The sequence below is a fragment of the Penicillium cosmopolitanum genome, assembly GCF_028827165.1.
Source record: "Penicillium cosmopolitanum strain IBT 29677 chromosome Unknown utg000009l:1.0-9042332.0:1.0-9050551.0, whole genome shotgun sequence".
NCBI lineage: Eukaryota > Fungi > Ascomycota > Eurotiomycetes > Eurotiales > Aspergillaceae > Penicillium > Penicillium cosmopolitanum.
The window spans coordinates 2,060,266-2,082,015 of NW_026622679.1; the positions used below are offsets into that span (position 1 = coordinate 2,060,266).

At 50.3% G+C, this 21,750-nt stretch overlaps 7 protein-coding genes across 7 annotated transcripts; 2 read left to right on the plus strand and 5 right to left on the minus strand.

Annotated features, from left to right (window-relative positions):
- Positions 1-183: 183 nt before the first annotated feature.
- On the minus strand, positions 184-3,675 carry N7509_008872 (putative eukaryotic translation initiation factor eIF-2C4; the record flags this gene model as incomplete). Its single annotated transcript, XM_056633509.1, has 6 exons — positions 184-2,385; positions 2,444-2,637; positions 2,701-2,903; positions 2,957-3,126; positions 3,183-3,302; positions 3,379-3,675. 6 exons carry the CDS (start codon positions 3,673-3,675, stop codon positions 184-186), a joined length of 3,186 nt encoding a protein of 1,061 aa, XP_056484129.1.
- Positions 3,676-5,175: 1,500 nt separating this feature from the next.
- On the minus strand, positions 5,176-8,550 carry rna14 (cleavage polyadenylation factor subunit RNA14; the record flags this gene model as incomplete). The annotated part of the gene is made up of 7 exons (XM_056633510.1): positions 5,176-5,189; positions 5,265-5,984; positions 6,118-6,918; positions 6,960-7,041; positions 7,096-7,527; positions 7,587-7,658; positions 7,714-8,550. The coding sequence occupies 7 exons, from the start codon at positions 8,548-8,550 to the stop codon at positions 5,176-5,178; spliced, it is 2,958 nt and encodes a 985-aa protein (XP_056484130.1).
- A 507-nt stretch (positions 8,551-9,057) lies between these two features.
- asf1 (nucleosome assembly factor ASF1) lies at positions 9,058-10,084 on the plus strand (the record flags this gene model as incomplete). Its single annotated transcript, XM_056633511.1, has 4 exons — positions 9,058-9,166; positions 9,227-9,266; positions 9,319-9,627; positions 9,691-10,084. The coding sequence occupies 4 exons, from the start codon at positions 9,058-9,060 to the stop codon at positions 10,082-10,084; spliced, it is 852 nt and encodes a 283-aa protein (XP_056484131.1).
- A 536-nt stretch (positions 10,085-10,620) lies between these two features.
- On the minus strand, positions 10,621-14,073 carry N7509_008875 (uncharacterized protein; the record flags this gene model as incomplete). Its single annotated transcript, XM_056633512.1, is given in 8 exon segments — positions 10,621-10,646; positions 10,730-10,903; positions 10,920-11,009; positions 11,067-11,188; positions 11,242-13,375; positions 13,438-13,777; positions 13,837-13,926; positions 14,011-14,073. The coding sequence occupies 8 exon segments, from the start codon at positions 14,071-14,073 to the stop codon at positions 10,621-10,623; spliced, it is 3,039 nt and encodes a 1,012-aa protein (XP_056484132.1).
- Positions 14,074-14,555: 482 nt separating this feature from the next.
- Positions 14,556-15,682, minus strand: N7509_008876 (phosphotransferase family protein; the record flags this gene model as incomplete). Its single annotated transcript, XM_056633513.1, has 2 exons — positions 14,556-14,688; positions 14,766-15,682. 2 exons carry the CDS (start codon positions 15,680-15,682, stop codon positions 14,556-14,558), a joined length of 1,050 nt encoding a protein of 349 aa, XP_056484133.1.
- Positions 15,683-17,026: 1,344 nt separating this feature from the next.
- N7509_008877 (THUMP domain-containing protein) lies at positions 17,027-18,337 on the minus strand (the record flags this gene model as incomplete). The annotated part of the gene is made up of 6 exons (XM_056633514.1): positions 17,027-17,158; positions 17,222-17,362; positions 17,495-17,709; positions 17,834-18,017; positions 18,087-18,203; positions 18,254-18,337. The coding sequence occupies 6 exons, from the start codon at positions 18,335-18,337 to the stop codon at positions 17,027-17,029; spliced, it is 873 nt and encodes a 290-aa protein (XP_056484134.1).
- Positions 18,338-18,980: 643 nt separating this feature from the next.
- Positions 18,981-20,753, plus strand: N7509_008878 (alpha-keto acid decarboxylase family protein; the record flags this gene model as incomplete). The annotated part of the gene is made up of 3 exons (XM_056633515.1): positions 18,981-19,071; positions 19,173-20,400; positions 20,462-20,753. The coding sequence occupies 3 exons, from the start codon at positions 18,981-18,983 to the stop codon at positions 20,751-20,753; spliced, it is 1,611 nt and encodes a 536-aa protein (XP_056484135.1).
- Positions 20,754-21,750: the final 997 nt, after the last annotated feature.

Consider the following 21,750-nt stretch of genomic DNA (forward strand, 5'->3'; position numbering starts at 1 on the left):
ATGATGCTGAGGATAAAATCTGCCGAAGATAAAACCGAGAAAATAACAAAACAAAAGACCTTCGGGTATGAAAGGACCGGATTGGGTCAGAAAGACATTCGGATGAGCAAGTGTGAGTGAAGATCCAGGGTAAGTCATGATTTGAGCGAAAACTTGAAACTTGGGTAGATCTGGGCGAAGCGGTCAGATCCACCACATCTTGTATGAAAGTCGGTTGTTGGTGCCGATGATGGGAAGAAGACGTGATCCAGCGAGCTTGGGCGCAGGCTTTTCTTCCTTCTCCTTGGTACCTTTTGCTGGGTCCTGAGAGCTCGGGATGGGCTTGGGAACACTTTCGCCAAAGCGGTGTCCAGGGTTTCCCTTCAACATCTCTTGCGCGTGCTCCTTCTGCTTCTCACGGAAGTCATCCTTCTCCTTTTGTCGAGGGTGTTCAAGCTCCCGACGCATTGGGACTTTAGTACCATGCTGCGGACCAGAGCTGGCCGGAATATCTTCGTGGTGGCGCGCACGAACGGAGATCAGATGGGCATAGTAAATCGAGGGATGAACGGAGACCGGAGTGGTAGATCGTACGTATTGGTAGCAGTGTTCATAGATCATGTTCTCCAGCTCTTCCGGCTTGTGGCCAATCTCATCCAGAAGCACAGTGTAGTGAACAGGGCGGGATGTACCTTGGAGAGCAGCGTGGGAGTACAACAAGAAATCCCATCCATGTGGACTCGTGATATCGCGGTTGACGAGAAGGCCAGGCAGAGGGTTACCATTTCGGTCGAAGCAGCTCTTGTCGGTCGGCTTTGGGAAGGCTCGCAGGTGATGACGTTTGTTTGCGACAATGACTGTCATCTTTCCAGGCCAGGAATTCAGCTTGAGGCATTCGGCGGCAACCTTCTTGATGGCCAACACCTCCTTTTGAAGGACCTCCTGAAACTCGGATTCAGAAACGCCATCCCGAAAATAGTAGATGTGCTTGGGCGGCTTTCCTCCTTTTCCAAGGGTGGCATTCCACTCAAGCATTAGTGGTAGCAAGATTTCGCGAACGTTTTCAGGGGTGATGATTTCCTTCAGATCGCCATTTGTTTGACAGCCTCCCATGTAACTGATGCCTTGTGGGTCGTTGGAAATGCACATGGCAGCAAGAGAGGGGGTCCAAACACCAAGCATCGGGTGCGTCACATCAGCTCCGATTATCACGGACTGGGGCCGCAATGTCGAGGCAGGGGTCTTGGGAATGGCCCTGCTGGTAACACCGCCGAGCTTAGCATTCACCTTCATCAGGACATTTGAGATGTACTGAGGCTTGTTATCCATGCAGTGACGCGACTGAAGAACCTGTGAGGGTACACCCCAACGGCAGTCGCATGACTTCTTGATGCGCAAATAACTGAAGCTATTCTTGTCGGGCACGATGATGACCAGGAGCTGCGGTATAACTCCCCACGCCTCGCGGGTCTTTTCATACAGCGTCTTCATCGCGACGCCGATGTCGTCCCGAAGTTCGATGGAAAGAGCTCGGTTTTTGAAAACCCCGCCGTGCTGTTTGAAGAGCTTCTCGAAGTGATCATGGAAGGCTTGAACCTGATCAAACTTGACCGAGGTACGGTAGCCAGCAATGAATCCGATCCCCCAACATTCGAGGGGCTTGGTGTTCGATTTGAAGAACTTCTTGCCACGAAGATCCCAACGTCCGGTAGTGCCTGGATTGTGCTTGACATTTCCGAATTGAATCTCAGGGTTTGGAAGCAAGCGAGCCTTAGTCTTGATCATACTCGGTCCGATCTTCATACCGTAGTTAACCAAGTTGGGGTCATTTGCATGGTCGAGGATCTTGTGGCAATTGAGGATGGCTTCCAAGCGTCCCGTGGGCTTCACGGCAGTCCACTTGATCATGTCGGCAGTCATACGCTCATCAAGCTTGTGGGGCCATCGCTGAAGATGTCGAACGAACAAGATCTCAAGGGGAAAGATAACACCAGCGCGAGTCATCTGAACCAGTGCAGTCTTTCCGTACTTCATCTGGAAGTTGTACTTCTTGTGGAAGTAGTCATAGATGCTGGTCTTTTCGGATTTCCCAGTAGCCTGGTCGTCGATCTTGATCATGTATTCTTTGGCGCCGCCGTTGATCAGATGGTCGATGGTGTAGCTTCGATTTGCGAGTGGATATCCGTCGAAATCAGGACACACTCGAAGACCATGGAGTCGCTTGCTGACTTTGGAAAAAGATTGGGTCTCCATTCTGCTTCCATTCTCATCCAGGATTGGCTCAAGAAGCTTCGGAATCAGGGTCTGGTCTTCCCCCGAGCCGAGAATTCCCCGAATGATATTGATGAGGGAAGTTCGAGAATAAAAGACAGCATGCGCGATGTCCACATTGAGATAAAGGCCGTTCTAAGGGAAAGGGTCAGTGGAAGCTCATTCAAAAGTAAGGGAGTACGATGTTTCTCACAGGTGAAGGTTTGATTGTTTGAAAGGCGCCTCGATAGCATGTCGCGCCACTTTGGAGAAGTGGCCAGTGCGATTTGCCGGCAATTTTTCGCATTTCTGGGTCGGGGTGATTGTCGAGGTTCTCAAAGAAATATGATCGCTTCAGAGCCGTGAATTCCTGTGCTGGGTAATCCCGGATCAAATGATCGAGAAAGTCTTTGAAAGAAGAGGTTGATCAGTTAAAGGTCATTTCGAAGGTCAGAGTTATCTATCGCGTACTCAAAGCCTCCATCACAGTTTCATCAAGTGAACGCTTCCTTTCGAGCCACTCGTTGATGGTGCCGAGGAATATTTTGCGGCGAACGCTCATGATGAGACAAATCTCTTCTCCATGAACATCGGCGCGACTGCCGACAGGGCGACGCCATCCACTTGGATAGACAAACTTGTCTCGCAGCTGGCGGTCGAGAGCAGTGAGGGACCTGTATGCATAAGTAATCAGCGAGGATGAAGAGGAAGGTCAAGCAAAACGTACCAAGCAATGTGCTTCCCATCGTAGATGGCATCGGGAAGACGTTCCATGCGGACCTTGGAGCGGTAAAACACCTTTCGGAGAATCTCTGAGTCTTGCTCCATGTACTGACCCTTCTCAGGTGGATCATCAGGGCCCGCACTCTCTTTCCATTTGCCAAGCATGGCGTTGACCTGTTGTTGTTAGACTCGATCGCTCTTGGAAGAGTTTCTAGGAAGCGTATACTGACCTCATACTGGAAGATAGGCTTGGTCGGGAACTTGATGATCGGGTATGCGTTCATGACAACCTCGACCTCCTTCCCTGACTTGTTCAAGGGTTGACGAGGAGGCAAAGTGAATTTTGGAATCTAAAACCGAGTCAACAAGATGTCCACATAACGAAAAAGCCGTCAGTGAAATTCGCGGAGCAGGAATGTTACTCACTATCGTTTCATCCTTGAAGGCCTTCTCGCGAGGAGGAGGAGTCCATTTTTCGCCTTGGTCGCGCACAAGGGCACCCTTGATACGCACATACCCAGGAGGCACAGGCTCAGGATGAACGATCGGGGGGTGAGTTGGAGGACCCTTGCGAGAATCCTTGGACTTCACGGACTCGCTACTCTCGTAGCTGGAGCCAGAGCTTTTCTTGCTACTGTCGCTCTTCCGGCTGGGGCTATCTCCCTGCCGCTGTCCACGGCTAGGGCTGCGGCGGCGGCCCTGCCCGGTGGATTTAGGAGCCATAGATGTGGAAAAGAGCTCTGATTCAGCCATGTTAGCATAAGCAAGATTTTCATCCTGCGGAGACAACAGAGAGAGAAAAAATGGTAGTCAATTTGATACATGAGGGAGGGAATTGGGATGGCATTGGTGATTCTCTTGGAATTACCAATATAAGGTAGTTGGCCGGGTCAAAACAAATGCTTCGAAAACCGCAGAACTGCTACTGGAGTGATATGAACTTACCAGATCACAAAGACAAGGTTACTGTCCCGGCTTCTGAGAGCTTCTGAGAGATTGATGGGGTATGGTGTGAAATGAAGAGTGTTTGAGGAGACGGGTGCGGGTGGTAGGAATGAGAACAGAACTAGCAAGAAGCCAGCGAAAGGTTGTATCAGGATGAGAGTTGGCAAGATTCTTCAGTTTGACAGCTGTCAAGAAGAGATGTAGGAGATAGAGTGAGAGGGAGTGAGAGGGAGATGAGAGGGTTGATGTAGAGAGGAGGGAGGAGAGAAGAGGGGGAGACGAGGGCGAGAAGGTAGAAATCAACAACAACAAGAACAACAACAACAACAACAACAACAACAACAACAGCGTCACGCAGGGAAGGCACGTCGGATACGTCAATAGTAAACAATCAACAATCAACAATCAAAAATCAAATGACAAAGGCAGGCACGCGTCCCTCTTAAACAGCAAAAAGTGGCAGGTGGAGGCCACCAATGGCAATATCAAAAGGGGAAGGTGCGGCTTGATTGTCAAACGAGGGGCCCAAAAAGGGAAACAACCCTAGTCGACTATGCGATGAATGACGGGAGTAGCATTTGATACTACTAAAGCAGTGAGCATATGTCAATAGCTGAAGGTAGGGGACAGGTAGATCGTACGAGGCATCAAGTGTCATAAGTGAATTGAAGATCGCAGCAATTTCTTGGAGCCTGCCAGTGAACACTCTTGCCGATACAATAAGAGTGGCAGCTAGTAGTGTATCGACAGCTGGTGAATCGCATGAAAAGGTAGACAAAGGAAGGCTTCTACCTACTAGTGACTGGATTGATGATGAATGGTGGGGACGCGAGGTCTCCAGCTAGGAACAAATATTTCTTTTGATTAGATTCGATTATCATTGGGACTATCTGCACTATGATCCCAAGACTGTACAGGAAAACAGAACTAGTCCTCCGCTCAACATGAGTGCTGGGCCGGTCGGGCGAATGAACAACTTAATCAAAGGGGTCCCGATCCCCAAAACGAAAGCAGACCGACGCCCAGCAGATGCAGTAGACTCTAATTAGGGATGAAAATGGGGAGACGGGGTGGTGGAGGGGAAGAAGGACAAAAGAGAGCCACACAAAGCCCAGCTCCATCCTTCATCGGAACAAGCTTCATTCAAGACAGAAAATATCGTCGGAAAGGCATCATCCAATCTTCGCACCACGAAGATGAGGTGAGGATCGTACGGCAGGTGATTGAATCAAAAGAAATAGAAGAAGTGAAGAGGGGAGGAAAAAAAAAGAGGAAGGCTCAGCGATAAGCACCTTGAGATATGTATGTTAGCAATCTTTCAATGTCCGTGATTTATGCCATTTGGGCAATCCTGCAGCGAAACTTACCTCCATATGCATTCATCCCACCCTGGGCTGCACCGAGCCCTCTGGCATTGGCTGGGAGCGGGATCTGGGAAGTACTAGCCGGGATGTCGGTGCGGCGAATGAGATCGATCATTTTTTCTGGAGACAAGCGCGCAATGTTGTATGCGGATGCATGGGGGATGATGCTGAGTAGGTGGACCACCTCTCGGGGTAAGGGCGTCGGAGATCCTTGTGGTTTGTAGTGGGACGTGACTTGTCCATTGATGGGCTGTCCTCGCTTCTGTTGGTCAAGGCGGCGGCCTTGGGCGGCCTTGAGCGGCGACTCGGCTCGAACAAATTTGCGGGGACGATCAGAGTCGTAATCGAAATCCTCGCCGGGGTAGGGTCGCTTTGGTGAGTTAAAGGACATATCAAGTTGCCCTTGCCCTGGTGCCGGGGAGGTTTGGATTTGCGATATAAAGCCACGGTTCACTGTCTTGGGCTGGGTCTGTGATGGCGAGAAGATTAGTCGCACAGATATCGGATCGAATGTGGGTGTGATGTAACGGTGCGAGAACTGATCCAGCGAAGGATCTTCGGGGTAAAGCTCGCGCATGCGGTTCTCCAGATTGATCACTTGGACCAAATCTCCATATCGAGACTCATATTCGTGAAGGAAGGCGAAAATGGGCTTGGCTTTATGCACATTTTCGGGGTTAGAGGCCAATCTTCTGACTGTCGTCTCGAATACAGCTCGAGCATCTTTGGAGTATGTGTTAGTAACCATACGGGAATAAATAAGGCAAGGAAGAACTTACTAATGATATCATTAATGTCAATCAAATGTTTCAGGTATTCAAGGGCAAAGTTTTCGTCTCCGGGAACAGTTTTGCACCACGCTCGAAGATTTTGGTGGCCGAAGGATCCTTATAGCAGTGATACTCCATGAGCGCACTGGCAATGTAGACATCGCTGGTGATACGACCACGCTTTCGAGCTTCTGCAAAGATCTGTCGAGATCCGACGACTTCACCCGGCTTTCCCTTGCCCTGGATACGACGCATTGCGCGCATCAACGCAATCCAGGCGAAAGAAGCAGTCTTATAGAGATCCGTGAGTTGGGTGGCGTAAGATTTCTTCACCGCATCGATCTGCGCTTTCTTAGCTGCCACATTCTCTTTTGCCTCGCCTTGAAAATCTTCGTCATCGTCATTTTGTGCCGGCTTGTGATTGGGGTTCTCTTTCGCAAATGTCTCCTCAATACGAGAGATATCCTGACTCTCCTGGTCCCGCACCTTGCTGGACAAGTCGTAGAGCGCATCGATGAGCTTGTCATAGGGCTCCCGTACTTTGGCGGCTCGTTTAGCAGAGTCGCTTTCCGAGTCGGACGTAATTTCGATGCGATCGCCTTGTTTGAAGGCCAGCAGGCAGCTTTCGGGATTCGCCTCGATACCGTGCTTCAAAAAGTCGTTCCCGTCATTGACCATGTTGTTCAGGAAACAAAAGTCGGCAGCTTCGAACCATATTTCAGGCATAAACCGCAGAGCCATCAAAGCTTGCTTGTACACATAGGTCACGCGACCTTTGAAGGCCGCATCATCGTCCTCTTTAAGAAGCAGAGGATCACTTTTCTCCCAGGCAATCCAACGCTTCCACACGTCCACCTGGTGGGCAAATTCAACGTCACCTTCGAACCCTGGGACGGGGGTAACCGGGGGAGTGTGGTACGGATCAAACCTCGAGTGATGTTCTGTACTTCGGTATAAGCACCCCGTGCGGTCATATACACCGGCGATTGTTCCTGTAAAAGTTTGCGACCCTAGAGAGCAAGTCAGTACGAGTATGGTCTTCGTCATGAAGATGGGAAATCTACCGTAAGTCGACTGAGGCCCATTTCGAACTGGTCATACTCCTTCCACAGAGTATTCAGGGATTGCGTGGGAACACAGATGGCTCGCTGGTAGGCTTTTCTCAGCAAATCCATTTTCTGTTGATCCTGCCACCCAGAGCCGCCGACATTTCCTGGACCTGTGCGGATGAACTCAATGTAATCGGACCAAATGTTACCACTGTCTTTGTCCATGCCAACGTATTGGACGGCAAGATCATATGCAGATGAAATGATTCGTCGGCACTCTCCATTGGCGTCCGTGGACAGGGGGTTCCGACGGCGGACATAATCCAGATAAACGGACCAAAGATTGACGCTGCGCATGGTAATAAGTATGCGGTTGAAGATCTGCTCCAAACGGAAGAGTTCATTCAGCTCAGACTCCATCGTGGCATATTCAACCCATTGGTCGGCCTGCGATTTGTCCGTTGATCAGCTAGTGTGAAAATCTAAAGTCATGAGTACAATCTTACCGCCATAGGAAACGTCTTCAGGAATGCCTCGTATACCTCACGAGCGCTATCCAACCGATTGCGATTTCGGTGCTCTGCAATCAGCTCCAGCCAAGCGGTAATATCCCCTCTGGGGATCCTCATCAACCCGGTCTTGTAGGATCCCAACACGGTCATAGGGCAGACGACCTTTTGTAGTCGAGGGGGAGTCAGGTACAGGAGTTGGAACGGTACTGTTCTGTAGGCTCGCTTCCCGCGAAGCCCACTGAGCTTGATCAGAAGCAGAAAGATCGATATTGGGAACATGAGCAGGAAAATATGAACTATTGGCAACTTCTGGCATGCTGGCAGAGCCCTGCATGGGCTCTTGCGATGATACATCAAGGGAAGTGTTTTGAATTGCATTTCCTGAACTTGGATCTTCAGCCATGGTCATGGCATCTGTGTCATCAACCCCCAGCGCAGCCGGAGGCTCATAGTGAGGCTCGTAGTCTGCTTCTTCTTCTTCTTCTTCTTCCTCTTCTTCCTCTTCTTCCTCTTCTTCTTTGTCTTCTTTGTCTTCTTTGTCTTTTTCCTGTTCTTCTGGTTCTTCTTGCTCTTCAACCTCTTCTTGTTCGTCCTCGTCCTCGTCATCGACCTCGAATCCCCCAATAGTTCTGGTCTGGGGCTGCGCAGATACACCCACGGGTGGCGCAGGTGTAGACGTCTGAGACTTATCGTGCGAAAGATCCTGTGAAGCATCTGCGATGTCATTCGGAAGACTGGTGGCTAAGTGTGAAGCATCGTGTGGGTTGAAGGTGGGTGTCTCGGTGGTCGCTTCGTCCTGGTGTGCCGTCTGCTGTTCGGCGTCGAGTGTGCTCATTGGGTCATATTCTTGGTCATCAGCATTGGCTTCGACTTCTTCTTTGACCACATCTTGATCTTCGGATTCCACGTTCATCGCCTGATCCTGGAAAAAGGCTTGTTCAGCCTGGTCGTCCGACATGGCTGATGGTGTGTGGGTGTGTAATGGTGAGCTTTTGTTAAGAGACAAAGGGAGGTACTGAGGTGTGGGAAGAGCTAGACGAGTGATTTGGGGTAATGGGGTGAGGTGGATATGAAGCGCTCTTGATGGGGATATTAGTAGGAAAGTCGCCGATGAGAAGTGCCAGTGAGTCTTGAGGGAGCACTGCGACACACTGGTAGCAATTCACTGGTAGCATTCACTTCTCAAGGTGTTCATGTGCAAGCTGCCGCAATCTTGCAGAACATTCTGCCCAGGTTTCACGTGGGCGGTCAGGCGCGCCCGCAAGGGACGCGACCATTGACGCGCATCTCCTAGCATGATGCCTCTTTAGAGTGCTTAAGAGTCCCCTTCACATTCCTTGCGGTGAAGTGTTTGTTTCTCTTTCCCTGCCCCGGATTCACAGCTTTGACCCTATAAATTCCCTTTCTCCTCCCACGCCTCTCCAATCCATATTCAACGTACATACTCGCATATCACATACTCAAAATGTCCGTCGTCTCGCTTCTTGGGGTGAAAATCCTCAACAACCCTGCCGCCTTCACCGACTCTTATCAGTTCGAGATCACTTTTGAGTGTCTTGAGCAGCTTCAAAAGGGTATGCTTTTTCCCATTGCTATTCTTTCTTTGCCATTTTCTTTCTCACAAACAATCCCAGATCTCGAATGGAAACTCACCTATGTCGGCTCCGCCACTTCGTACGTCTACCCCACCATCCGCTTGTGTCTGCCCTTCACTGACATCTCGTAGCTCTGAGTATGACCAGGAACTCGACTCCCTCCTTGTTGGGCCTATCCCTGTCGGTGTGAACAAATTCATCTTCGAGGCCGATGCGCCCGATCTGAAACGCATTCCCGCCTCCGAGATTCTCGGCGTCACCGTCATTCTTCTTACCTGCAGTTACGATGGCCGCGAATTCGTCCGTGTTGGCTACTACAATAACAATGAGTATGACTCGGAGGAGCTGGCTGCGGAGCCTCCTGCCAAGCCTATTATCGAGCGTATTCGACGCAATGTACTTGCTGAGAAGCCCCGTGTGACTCGATTCGCTATCAAATGGTAAGATCACCCTTCTGCCCTTTGTTTATTTACCCCAATTGATCCACTAACAACTGTCTCTAGGGATTCCGAGGAGTCTGCCCCCGCTGAGTACCCACCTGACCAGCCCGAGGCCGATAACCTGGTTGATGACAGCAACGCCTACGGCGCTGAGGAAGCCGAACTTGAGGCCGCTCTTGTCAAGGAGCTCGAGGAGGCCAACAAGGAGGGCGAGCCTGAAGTTGGCGAGGACCATGAGATGGAGGGTGCTGAGCCCGCCGCTGGCAAGGAAGATGAGGATGAGTCTGATGCTGGCAGTGAAGATCTCGAGGAGGACAGTGACGATGACGATGATGATGAACTGGACGAAGAGGAGGGTGGTGATGAGGATGTTGAGATGGGTGATGACTCCGAGCAGAAGGACGACCCTGCTGGCAAGGCCGCTCATCAAACCCAACCTGAGGTTATGGTGCACTAAATTACACACTGACCCAACCATACTCGGCTACCACACATCTGCCATTTAATTTCCACTGCTTCTTGATGACCACCAGTACGCTACGTTTATGACACCTAGATCAATATTCTGGGTTATACCCCTATTCAACTCGGCGTTGATAAGGGGCTACGAAATAGAATTCATTCCATTCAAAAATTTACTCCCTTGACTCTGTAGGGGTCGGTCGATTTTCATCTCCTCAGTATGTAGGACGGCCCTTCTGACTGGTCACCTATGTCTCAAACATCTTCAATTCCCGGGTATTTGCCTCCATGATGACGATCGGCGGCTAAGGATGACCGGACAGTCCCTTCAATAACTTGCCATGACGTGTTCAGAGGCATTGTGAGTTTGAATTGGGTAGCAATGGATACATAGTTTTACTACCCTCATCGGTATACAGATGGTAATCGAGGTCGCTCACCTTCGGGGCCGATACTGGTCTACAGACGCAAGAAGGATACATAGTGGCAGGTATCAATTGTAATTATCCAGGCTTTCAGACAAGAAAAAACTTAGAATCCGAACTTGGATCCCAGCGCTAGATTAGAAAGGTCGGTCAGCCAGGTATGCAAGGGGGTGGGCGGGGGCACAGTTGCTCGGTCGAGAAGAGAGGGAACTTACCACCAAAAACAGCTTTCCTCTTCTGGTTCTGTACGTACTTACCCACGTCGCTGGCAAAGCTACTGCTGTTTTCCTCTAATCGCTCCATGGTATCACCCGCGATCCCGAGCCGTTCGGTGCGCTGCTGGATACCACGCGTCATGGATGACCAGTAGCCTTCCTCATCGCTCGGTCCTGGGGGGTGGCGCACGTCCTTCTCGGAGTGCTTGCCGGCGCTCTTGCTCGTCTTGTCTCATTTGTTCGACCATACGCTTCGATGGTGGGCGGTCAGGTCCGCCAACTAAATTTGTTATGAGATTTCAGTAGTAAAACGGATGAGGGTGTTTATTTGGCTTACTCAAAATGTCCATATCTTGTGGGGAAATATATTGAGTTCCCGAAATCCATTGCATGTTGGTAATAGTTGGTCGAGGAGGTATCACCTTTGCAGGGTCAAATAAACGATCCTGGGAAAGGCTCCTAAAAGACTCGTCAGTAAGTCGACTCCCCAATAAGAAATCGTAAAGCCGTACATTTGGTGGCCAGCTCCCCAGGCGTAAAACAATCCAAGTTCAGATGGGCCAGCCCATGCCATCACGCTCCCAGTGGGCGTGATATGTGCCTCCGAGAGTCGCCTCATATCAGCAATGTGATTAATCTTGCTGCATCCAATTTCTTTGAGAGCAGGAATAGAGAACGCGCGGGCATTTCCATCGCCGCAAAGACAGACGAGACTGTATCCACGACCCTCAGTTCTCACGACCGCTGAGGAGTCAACAAAATAGTCGTCCCATGTCTTGTGTGCACCCTTAGATGTCGCAGGCTTGAAGATTCGGCAACAAGAAGGCGAAACTGCAATAAGAACACCGTTGATCTTAGTACCATTTCTCAACCCGCCGACTGAGTGTGGCGTAGCCAGAGCACTTTCACCAGAGTCGGCGTCAATTGGAATGAGATTAGTGATCTTATCCTCCATGTTAGAGACACCTGCAAAAGCAGCCGTGTAGGCACCATTAGAGGTTGGTAGAATCTTGAATGTTGCCACATTTCCTCGATTTGTGCCAACAAAGCAGCAGATGCTCGAGTAATCCTCGCCCTCCAAGGTCATCACACCAAATTCAATGCACGTAGGCCATTCTGGCGCAACATCCTCCGCCCCACTCTTCTTTCGCACGAAGCTACTCCGTTTGGGCGCCTTTGAAAATTCAGATGAGTGTGCAGTGTGAATAATTGCAGGGCCACGTAGATCGATAATTGCCAGACTGCCGCCCTCGAACCCTGCGGCCACAAAGCCTACTTGGCTATGCTTCAAAGCTGTGACCGGTCCTTGTTGCATATCTAGAAGAGTCAAGGGAATGAGTCCTGTCTTCAAGCCTGGGTCCGTTCGGTGGCCGATAGAAGTCAGTTTCCCGGGTTGGTTTGTACCGACGGCTTCCTCGTGTCCCTGAGAAGCATTGCTGCCCCATCTAAAAACGACTAGTTCTCCAGTTCGAAGGCCAAGAGAGATTTCATTCGCCCCACCCGACAGTGATATTTCAGCAACTTCGATGTTTCGGACTCGGCCAACAGCTCTAGCCAAATCGATCTGAACAGCATCGCCATTCTCAATCTCATCATCATGGCCAGCATCCCAGAGACGAACCGTCCCATCTGCATGCGCGGTGGTAATGACGTTTCGCTTTTCGAAACGCTTGAGGGGGTTCTTGGCTTCAGCGCCTCCGAGTACAAACTTAGGCCCTTGCAGTCTGCGTTCCCTCAGCCCGAGCCAGACAGTACGATCGACTGGCGTAAAAGTGGCTTTGTTCACGAATGGGTGAACAAAGGACAGGAATGGGTGTAGCATGTTGGTCGGCGTAATGGCATGTCCGCTGGGGAAGCTCATCGTAACCAACTCTCCCGATGAAAGTACAGTGAGCAACGCAATCGGATCGTGTACACCCGCAAAATAAGGAGAAGAGCGAGGAATGGCACAGAAGTTGATGACCTGTGCGCCCGGGGGAATTGGTAGCAATATGTCACGGCGTGTTCTCTCAAAATAGCTGGAAAGTACCTGCCAGGAAGATGTCTGATAGTTCGGCGTCGGGCCCATGTCCAGGAAAGTGAGGCCCTGGTTTGGTTCGCCAACATGCCGGCCACCAGCAACAAGCAGGCCAGTGTCGTCGGGATTATCCTTCGCACACCATGCTACTTTCACGATAGGTTCTTTGGGGCCCGTAGTTTGGCCATCTGGTCCAGCCGGCCTCGAGCCACCCGGCTGGTCCACATTCGTGGCTTGGAGCGTACGGGCATGGAGCTTGCGGCCATCTTTTGAATCCCAAAGAACCAAGCTAGTGTCCTCATGAACAGTCAAAACAAAGTGTCCGTTTGGATGCCAAACGGCTTCGGTCATCCTGGGCTTGCGTACTCCGCTAGCAGGTGCTTCGGGGTCTCCACCTGGGGCACCAGAAGGCACCTCGTAAATGAAGTACTTCTGGGCGACATTTTGTTTAAATGAAAAAGTCACCGCTCCTTCTGAGTATCCAATGAGGACTTTTCCAATGTCACGTGTAGAGAACGCGAGCGACACGACTGGAGAAAGTCGGGCTCGGGGGTTGACTTCCAGCCAAAGATTTGGGATTTTGTATGCGGTTAAGGACTTTCGGTCGAGATCGTATGCGACAACCTCACCTAAATCAAAGTTAGTCTGTTTTTTCTTTGGTCGTTTTTGCTCTTGTTGGAATTCAACGCACCGTTCGAAAGACCGATAAATGCGTAGTCAAGGCTTGGGTCCGTCGCAAGTGCAGTGGCCTGGCCCGGGGGTGCATAAGAGGTCACCAGCAGTTTGGTCTCGAGGGAGTAGATGCTAATTTCGTTTTTGGAGTCGACGCTGATGAGCTTGTCGGCACAGAATTGGAGGAACTTGGCCGAGGATTTCCGCGGGAATTGAAAGGTGGCCAGCACACGACGCTGTCCAAAGACATAGATCTGGCCACTGCCGTATGGAGTATCGCTGGTGCCGACAGCAAGAAGGGATTGAACTGGATCGTACGCGATAACGCTAATCTTCGAATTCACACCACATCGTGCAAACTGGGAGACACAGTCAGTTCAGGACGGCGAAAGAGGATGCCTGAAATGCCAAGACAAACCTCGTCAATCTTGAAGAAGTCTGCAGCCAGACCTTCGGACAAGTCGTGCTGGATTCCAGCTTGCTTGCCTCTCAAGAACTGCGCCATCTCCTGCAAGTTGAGGGGTGGCAGGGGTATTTGGCAGGATGAAAGGGAAAAAAGTGGTGGAGCTCTGTCGGGGGAAGGTTAGCTGACGACATGGCGGAGGCTAAACGGATCTGCCCCGCCCTCCGCTCCCGCCTTACGGCTGCAAGGCATGGCGGTGATGGTGATACGCCAGAACCATGAATTGTTGAAGAAAAACGGCTAGTAAGAGGATCTGATCATGAATAAAAGATTTTTTAATTAAAATAGCAGAATTTTGTCCTCTAGGAATCGGTATGCCGATGATCACAGCACCGAAGGCCGTTCAAGTTGTACGTAGTACTAGTACCTAGGTAGGTAACTAGTAACTATCGAATCCGAAGTCACATGCCGAACTATATATAATCGGGTCTCCACATTTCTCAGTCTGGAGCCCTAGAGTTTACTACTAGGTAGGTAGGTAGGTAACTACTACTAGTAGTACTACTAGTATCATTTTGACCGGACCGTCGAAAGGATGATGACAATTTTAAATAACCGTAGAAAGTAACAAAATAAAATGAAAACCAAAAATCTATGGGCTCAGTTCCCGGGTATCATGCCGCTCGAATATACCAATGTCTGCTTCTTCCTGGACCCTTCTCCTCTTATGATGTCTAAACTGGACGCATGGTCATCATTTTTGTAATTGTTGCTGTCAGTCGTCTCCGCGCATCAAACTCCTTCGTCTCGTCTCGATTTCGATAGTATTGAACAGTAATCTGCGACACTAGGCGGTAACAGGCATACCTTATTCATTATTAGGTTAGCATGAATATAGCAAGGCGCGATAAGTGCATTGCACCCAAAGTCCAGGGCTTACTTACATCAAAAGCCGTATAGTTTCGCCTGGCGTCCTATCCAGGGGTAGCCCAGCCCCTGATATCACGGCAGGATTTGGGTTCTCAAAGACCTCGGCCATGAGAATATCCCCCCAGAAGGCGCTGCTAAAGTCAATAACGCCAGACAACTGTTTGGATTCATCGTCCAGAAGAACATGAGAAGATCGGCCAAGTCCGACAACAACCAGGCGTGGAAGAATTACTTCTTCTAATGCTGATTGTAATCGGCTCAATTCATCTCGAATCTGACCGTATGGTAGGTTGATAAACATGTCCTCGGAATCACGGAGTACACTTTCAAACAAGGCACAGAAAGCGTCGCTCCAGGATGATTTCCCGGCCCCAACAGCCACCTGTTGAAGGGAACCGAACGCAGGAGCCACATTTTGCCCTATAGTACCGGCTAAGAAGCCCAAATGCCGGTCGATGCCGTTTCGTTGTTGTAAAGTGAGCTGACATGCCATTACCGAGAGAGGTGTCCCTTTAACATATTGTCGTAACGAGTAAGAAGACCCAAGTGGGCTTCCATAGGGATCATAGTGATATATCTGCGGGATGCAGGGGTTCGCACTCTGTCCTATAAGGGCAAGAAATCGAGCTTCGGTTTCGAGACAGAATCTTTCGTGTCGAAGAAGAGGGGTACCGGTGGACGGAGAACCCTTTAGGAGCAAGCTAGCGCCATTCGATAATTTAAGGAGACGTAAGGAATGCATATGGCCGTTGAGATTTTGGGAATTTTGCACATAGACGGTCGATGGAAATAGCAAAGACAGAAGAGCATCAAGTTTCCCATATTCGCCCAACCCGGTGGGCTGTATAATATTGTGAGAAGAGTTCATGGGGGCTCCCTTGAGGGGTAAAATAGAAGAATGGGTATGTGTTTGTACATTGGATCGATGCATTCTGATATGAAGCTGAAGGAGTGTCGGTGGTTCAGGGATGTGAGAAGTGTGAGAGGCCCCCCGGACGCAGCCGCCTTTTTACTATATTAGTAACTGGTGGCTAGGCCTCGCATACCAAGGAGATTGTCAAGCCCAGAACAAATCATGGGGTATACGAGTATTCCCAAGGGTTGCTGAAACCCACAACGGTATCCATCGCAAAGGCGAAGAAGACCAACGATAGGGTCAGGGGAGCCACCAGATCACCAGCGTTGTAGGCCCACGTAACGCTTAAAAAGAAGAAATCACGGGCCCTTTCCGAGCCAGCGCCATATCATTGCCTCTGTTGGTTCAACTACGCGAGATACAAGACCTCCGCGGAGGGACTGGTCGTACACAGTGAAAGGGCCGATCTCAGGCTCGTTAACCATGGCGCGCTGGAAAAAATATAATCAACAGACTCCAATTGCAGTAATTGTCTAGCGAAAAGGAGCGAGGTCCAAGGCTGTGCATAGCGCAGATAACTAGCACATTAAAAAAGCGCAGTGCTGGCTCGCCAAAGGATCCCGCTCTCAGCGAGGTTGACATCCGAGCACCCGGTGGCCACCAATCACAGGCGCACCTTACCGAAATGCCCCGTGGAGCCCGTGAGGAACTCGGGCCAAACCAGGCTAACAAATCTACATACCCATAGAAGCCCGCTGCACCTTCGAAATGATGTTCTTTGAGATCCATTCTGCCCCTCACTATAAATTGGTTTGCATCATCGCATCCTGGTCATCGCTTCCGATTGCTCGATAATTGAAGAATTGTGGCACCCCCCATGCCCGCCGTCTGCAAACCCTGGTCATGCAAGGCGGGAGGAAAGAGCATAGACCTTTTTCTGTTCTGTTCTTTATTTTCTTTATTTCCCTGTTCTACTCCATTGTACCATAGTTCTGAACCTTTGGAGATGAAATAGGTTATATAGTATCACTTGTTTTATGGATCGACAGTCAGTCCCAATGATTGATCATGGTGGGAATTGAGAAACGCGCCCTATTCCAGACGAAGAAGCCGTTAGCTCTGGTAAGCAGTCTCGACTCCTGTCAGTGGGGCAAATTGGCTTGGGATCCGCGATGTAGTATTTGGTATGTACCTGATAAATAAACCCTCCGGGTGGACGCGCTTGTAAATCAACGATTTGAGCCACCCTGGAGAGCTGTCGCTAAGAGGCAGCAGCCAATTGGAGAAATTTACATCTCTTCTCATGCAAAGCCGCCACATGAAGCATTATTGGTCATCATCGATTCATGCCCGAAGTAAGATACTAGACACAATTCCATACCGGCTAACCGGGTGAGATGAGTTTGATTGTTACCACTCCTAGGATTTGGCCTGGGCTCCACTGGAGTCTGTCTTCTCGGCCTTCTTCGGCGAAGGATCATAGATCTCAGCGAGGTTGTACCGTTTAAGCCTGTCGTAATCACTTTCAACCACGCTCATGCCCATCAAGTTCTGGCAGTTGTCAGCAACAGCGTCGGTTATTCGGGTGGGAGGAAATACTCCATCAGGACCTACCTGGGAAATTTCGAACAAGATCGTTACATCGTAGTTTGTCAAGTCCACCGAGTGTTCGGGTCCAACGAGTTCCGCGATAGTTTTGATGACCTCATCTCGTTTGAACTTGTTATTTCCTCGTATAGATGGTCGGATAGCGAACTAATTAAAACCGAGCGATATCAGCAAAAGGGCTCCCAAACGGCCATGCTACCTTTTTTGGAATGTTGCAGGGATGACCAATTCGCTAAACCAAGAGGGGACTTCATTCAGTTTCACAGGGTTGTTACCCACCTTCTTTGGACCCCCTCCCGAATGGAAATGTGGCTTGAGCATTTCTTTGATGAAGGGTTCAAGCTCTACACTCAGGGTCTTCCGAATAGAAACAACAGGGGTCATCCGCTTGATGTATCGGCTCCTCTTTGTGTTTGGATTTTCCTGTGCCTCGGTACACAGACGATGCACCAGTTGAACAGGGTCGATGGAGCTGTCAACTCGAGCGAAGAGAACTGTTGGATATGAATATCAATACCAGCAGCTACTAGTTGCAGCACCAGAACCACGACCACGACCACGACCTTCAAAATACGTGGCCACGGACTTCGGGCGTGATTGGAATATCTGAGAACGCACCACAGGGCATTTCTAGACGAGTGACTTCCACTGGACGTCTTTTGCTTTTGTCCGTCTTGTCATCGGCGGGCTTGAGACCAGCAAGTTCTCTTTGGATTTGAGCCTCGATGTCCTCATCATCATCATCATCATCGTCGGAATCCTCCTGCTCTTCTTGGTTCTTCTTCATAGAATCTTCAAATATCTAAATATGGCGGGTTAGTGACCGTACTGGTCAAATCGTAGCACGTTTGCCTTTGTGGAACGAACCTACCTGGGAGATGATATCTAGAACCTCAGCTTTGCATTTCCCTTCCTTGCCCATGTCGCAGGTTATGAAGATACCCGCATCACCGGTATCAACGTTAATGCGTTGCTTAGGCGGCGGACCCTGGTTGTTTAGTTAGCTCTATGCACTCACTCACTCACTCACGCACTCACTGCACTGAGTCGGACGGAGGCAGTGGGTGAAAGCATATCCCCATGTTGTAGAGGTAAAGTCAAAGGTTGCTGCGAGGAGAACATACTTTACGGCGCTTGGAAGAATCTCCGTTTTGAGGCATGCTGCGTTTGCCGTCTCCTGCCATTGAGGAAATCTAGATGTTCCTGTGGCCGCAAGAGTGGGGGAGGCAAGTCGAGTTTTGTGTGTCTGCCCATTCGGGTTAGCGGGCGCAAATCGGGTGGATCAAAAGTGCTGGAGTTCGGAGCTTGGAGCTTGGGCTTGGAGGCGATCCCGAAACAATGATCCTCCTTGGTTTGATGGGATGCCGAGAAGCTTTATCTAGTATTAATGCGGTGATCCCACATCATAATAAATTATTAAAATTAATCATGTATGAGTCTTGTGTTTTGTCTATTCCAGTCCCATCCACAGAAGGTGATTATCGGACAACAAACCGGCATGGCGTGACATCAACTGCCCAATCATGACGTAGTGCACCTATCGCAACCTGCAATTGGGATCGAAAAAGCTACCACCGCGGCCTTTTTGGCAGCTTCCGATTCTTCCGTATCACCTGCTGCTCTTCCCACTCTCCTATGGAGCAAACCGGGACCCCGATCTTTAAAAAGTACACGAGCTCCGCTTCTCACCTTCTCCCCTTCTCACAATCTCACCACCGTCTTTCCCCTCAAAACTTACTTCTCCTCCCCCCCAACTCCACCCACAATGGCTTCTATAGATATTGCTACACGAGAGCTCGAAAACCCTGTCGATCTAGCCGAATACATCTTCCGTCGCCTTCATGAAGTCGGCATCCGTTCAGTCCATGGAGTCCCCGGAGACTACAACCTTTCGGCACTCGATTACTTGCCTAAGTGCGATTTGGATTGGGTGGGAATTGCAATGAATTGAATGCAGGCTATGCTGCTGATGGATATGCACGCGTCAACGGAATGGGCGCGTTGATAACCACCTTCGGGGTCGGTGAATTATCTGCGTTGAACGCCGTTGCTGGCGCATACTCTGAATTTGTCCCCATCGTCCACATTGTAGGCCAACCTACTACTCAGTCTCAGAAGGATGGCATGTTGCTTCACCACACGCTGGGTAACGGCGATTTCAACGTATTCACGAAGATGAGCGCCGGTATCTCTTGCTACGTTGCCCAGCTCAATGACCCCCATTACGCGGCAACTTTCGTCGACAGTGCAATCCGGGAATGCTGGATTCGCAGCCGCCCCGTCTACGTTACCTTACCCACGGATATGATCTACGCCAAGGTTGATGGAGACCGCCTGAAGAAACCAATTGACCTGTCCCTACCCGATAATGACCCAGAGAAGGAAGACTACGTCGTGGACGTCGTCCTGAAATATCTGCAGGCGGCCAAGAACCCTGTAATTCTGGTTGATGCATGTGCCATCCGCCATCGCGCATTGACGGAGGTGCATGATCTGGTAGAGGCATCTGGGCTGCCCACCTTTGTAACCCCAATGGGCAAGGGTGCTGTGAACGAATCTCACAAAAACTTTGGTGGCGTTTATGCTGGTAATGGATCCAATGCCGGCGTCCGAGAGGTAGTCGAATCCTCCGACCTGATTCTCAGCATTGGCGCCATCAAATCCGATTTCAACACGGCCGGTTTCACTTATCGAATCGGTCAGCTAAACACGATCGATTTCCATAGCAACTATGTGCGTGTGCGTTACTCTGAGTACCCCGATATCAACATGAAGGGTGTTCTTCGAAAGGTTGTGCAGAAGATGGGCAAGTTGAACGTGACTGCTGCTCCTCGCATCACCAATAAGCTCCCAGAGAGCGAGCAATCTTCCTCTGACCAGACCATAACCCATGCCTGGCTGTGGCCGGTTGTTGGTCAGTGGCTGAAGGAAAATGATGTCGTCATCACGGAAACTGGTACGGCCAACTTTGGTATCTGGGACACTCGATTCCCTGCGAATGTGACCGCCATTAGCCAAGTTCTTTGGGGGAGCATTGGGTACTCGATGGGATCCTGCCAGGGTGCTGCCTTGGCTGCCAAAGAGCAAAACAACCGTCGCACAATTCTGTTCATCGGAGATGGTAGCATTCAGTTGACGGTGCAAGAGCTCAGTACAATTCTGCGAAACAAACTGTCGCCTATTGTGTAAGTTTCCTTCCAGCCACAAAAAAGCGACAGCATCCTTTTCCAATGCTAACTTGCCTAGATTTGTGATCTGTAACGAGGGCTACACCATTGAGCGCTACATCCATGGCTGGGACGCGCGATACAACGACATCCAACCGTGGGACTTTGCGAGCATCCCCAAGGTTTTTGGTGCGGATGATGGATACAAAGGATACCGAATCAAGACCAGAGATGAACTCAACAAATTGTTCACTGAGCAGGACTTCTGTACTTCCAACCGCCTCCGGCTGGTGGAGCTGTACATGCCTCGTGACGATGCGCCCTCTGCACTCAAGCTGACCGCCGAAGCTGCAGCCGCGCGCAACAAATAAACAGCCCGAAACAGGTTGCCCCGTTGGCTTTGGCTGGAGTTATGTTGATTTTCCCCCTTCCTTTTCCTTCAAGCATTGAGCAACATCATGCCAGCCATGTTTCAAATCCCAAGGCTTGAGATCGGGGCTGCACCTCTCACCTACTAGCACCAGACCGTCAGGCGGGCGGCATCCCAATTGTCACCGAGCAACAGACGTGATGAGTCTGCTCGTCATCTACACTGTAATCATCCAAGCACCATCTCCTCTCAGACGCAGTTACGAAATGAATGAAATCTCAATCAGTGATCGAATTTTACTCAGGGTTGCGGTGGATGTAGGCCAAGAGGATACTAGTTAGGAGTTGTCTTGGGCGCCACCGGGGGCATCACCCAGTATGTAGCACTAGCGGGTGACAGTCAATTTGAGAGGTGAGAGAGAGGGGAGATTTCAGGTCTACTGGGGATTCTCAAACGGGTTGGCCGGGGCAATCTAGCCGGTTTCAAGAATGGGGGGCGTGCCAGTGTACTCCGTACGCCTGAAGGATAACGGGGCATGGATCCTCTCCCCCAATCCTCCAATATGACACTTGCGGCCGCCAAACCAGGGGCCTCGGATCAGATCCCTACCAGGGGGTTGCTGTGAGGGTAGATCTCCTCATCCCAAACAAAAAGACTTGAAACCGACAAAGCCCTACGAGCCCCCAAAGTACTGTACTTAGCACTAGTAGTACGTACTACCTTAAACCAATTGATACTTGTAATTGTTGATTGATCTTGGCCGTCTCCACCTGCAAAGCAAAAGCGGGCCCACGTGATGATCTTTGGTCCAAGGCATCAGAGCTGTTGACCCTTTGTCTCCCAAACAATATTTTTCATCCCTGCTGGTTTGATTCTTCCCGGTAAGTTCTCACGCTGAGTCTTGACGAGGCTAATTCTCCGACGCAAGGAGTGGGTTGGAATGGATTTTTCTCGTCGCCTTGACTTGCTCCGTTCTTACGAGTACGATCGGAGAGGAG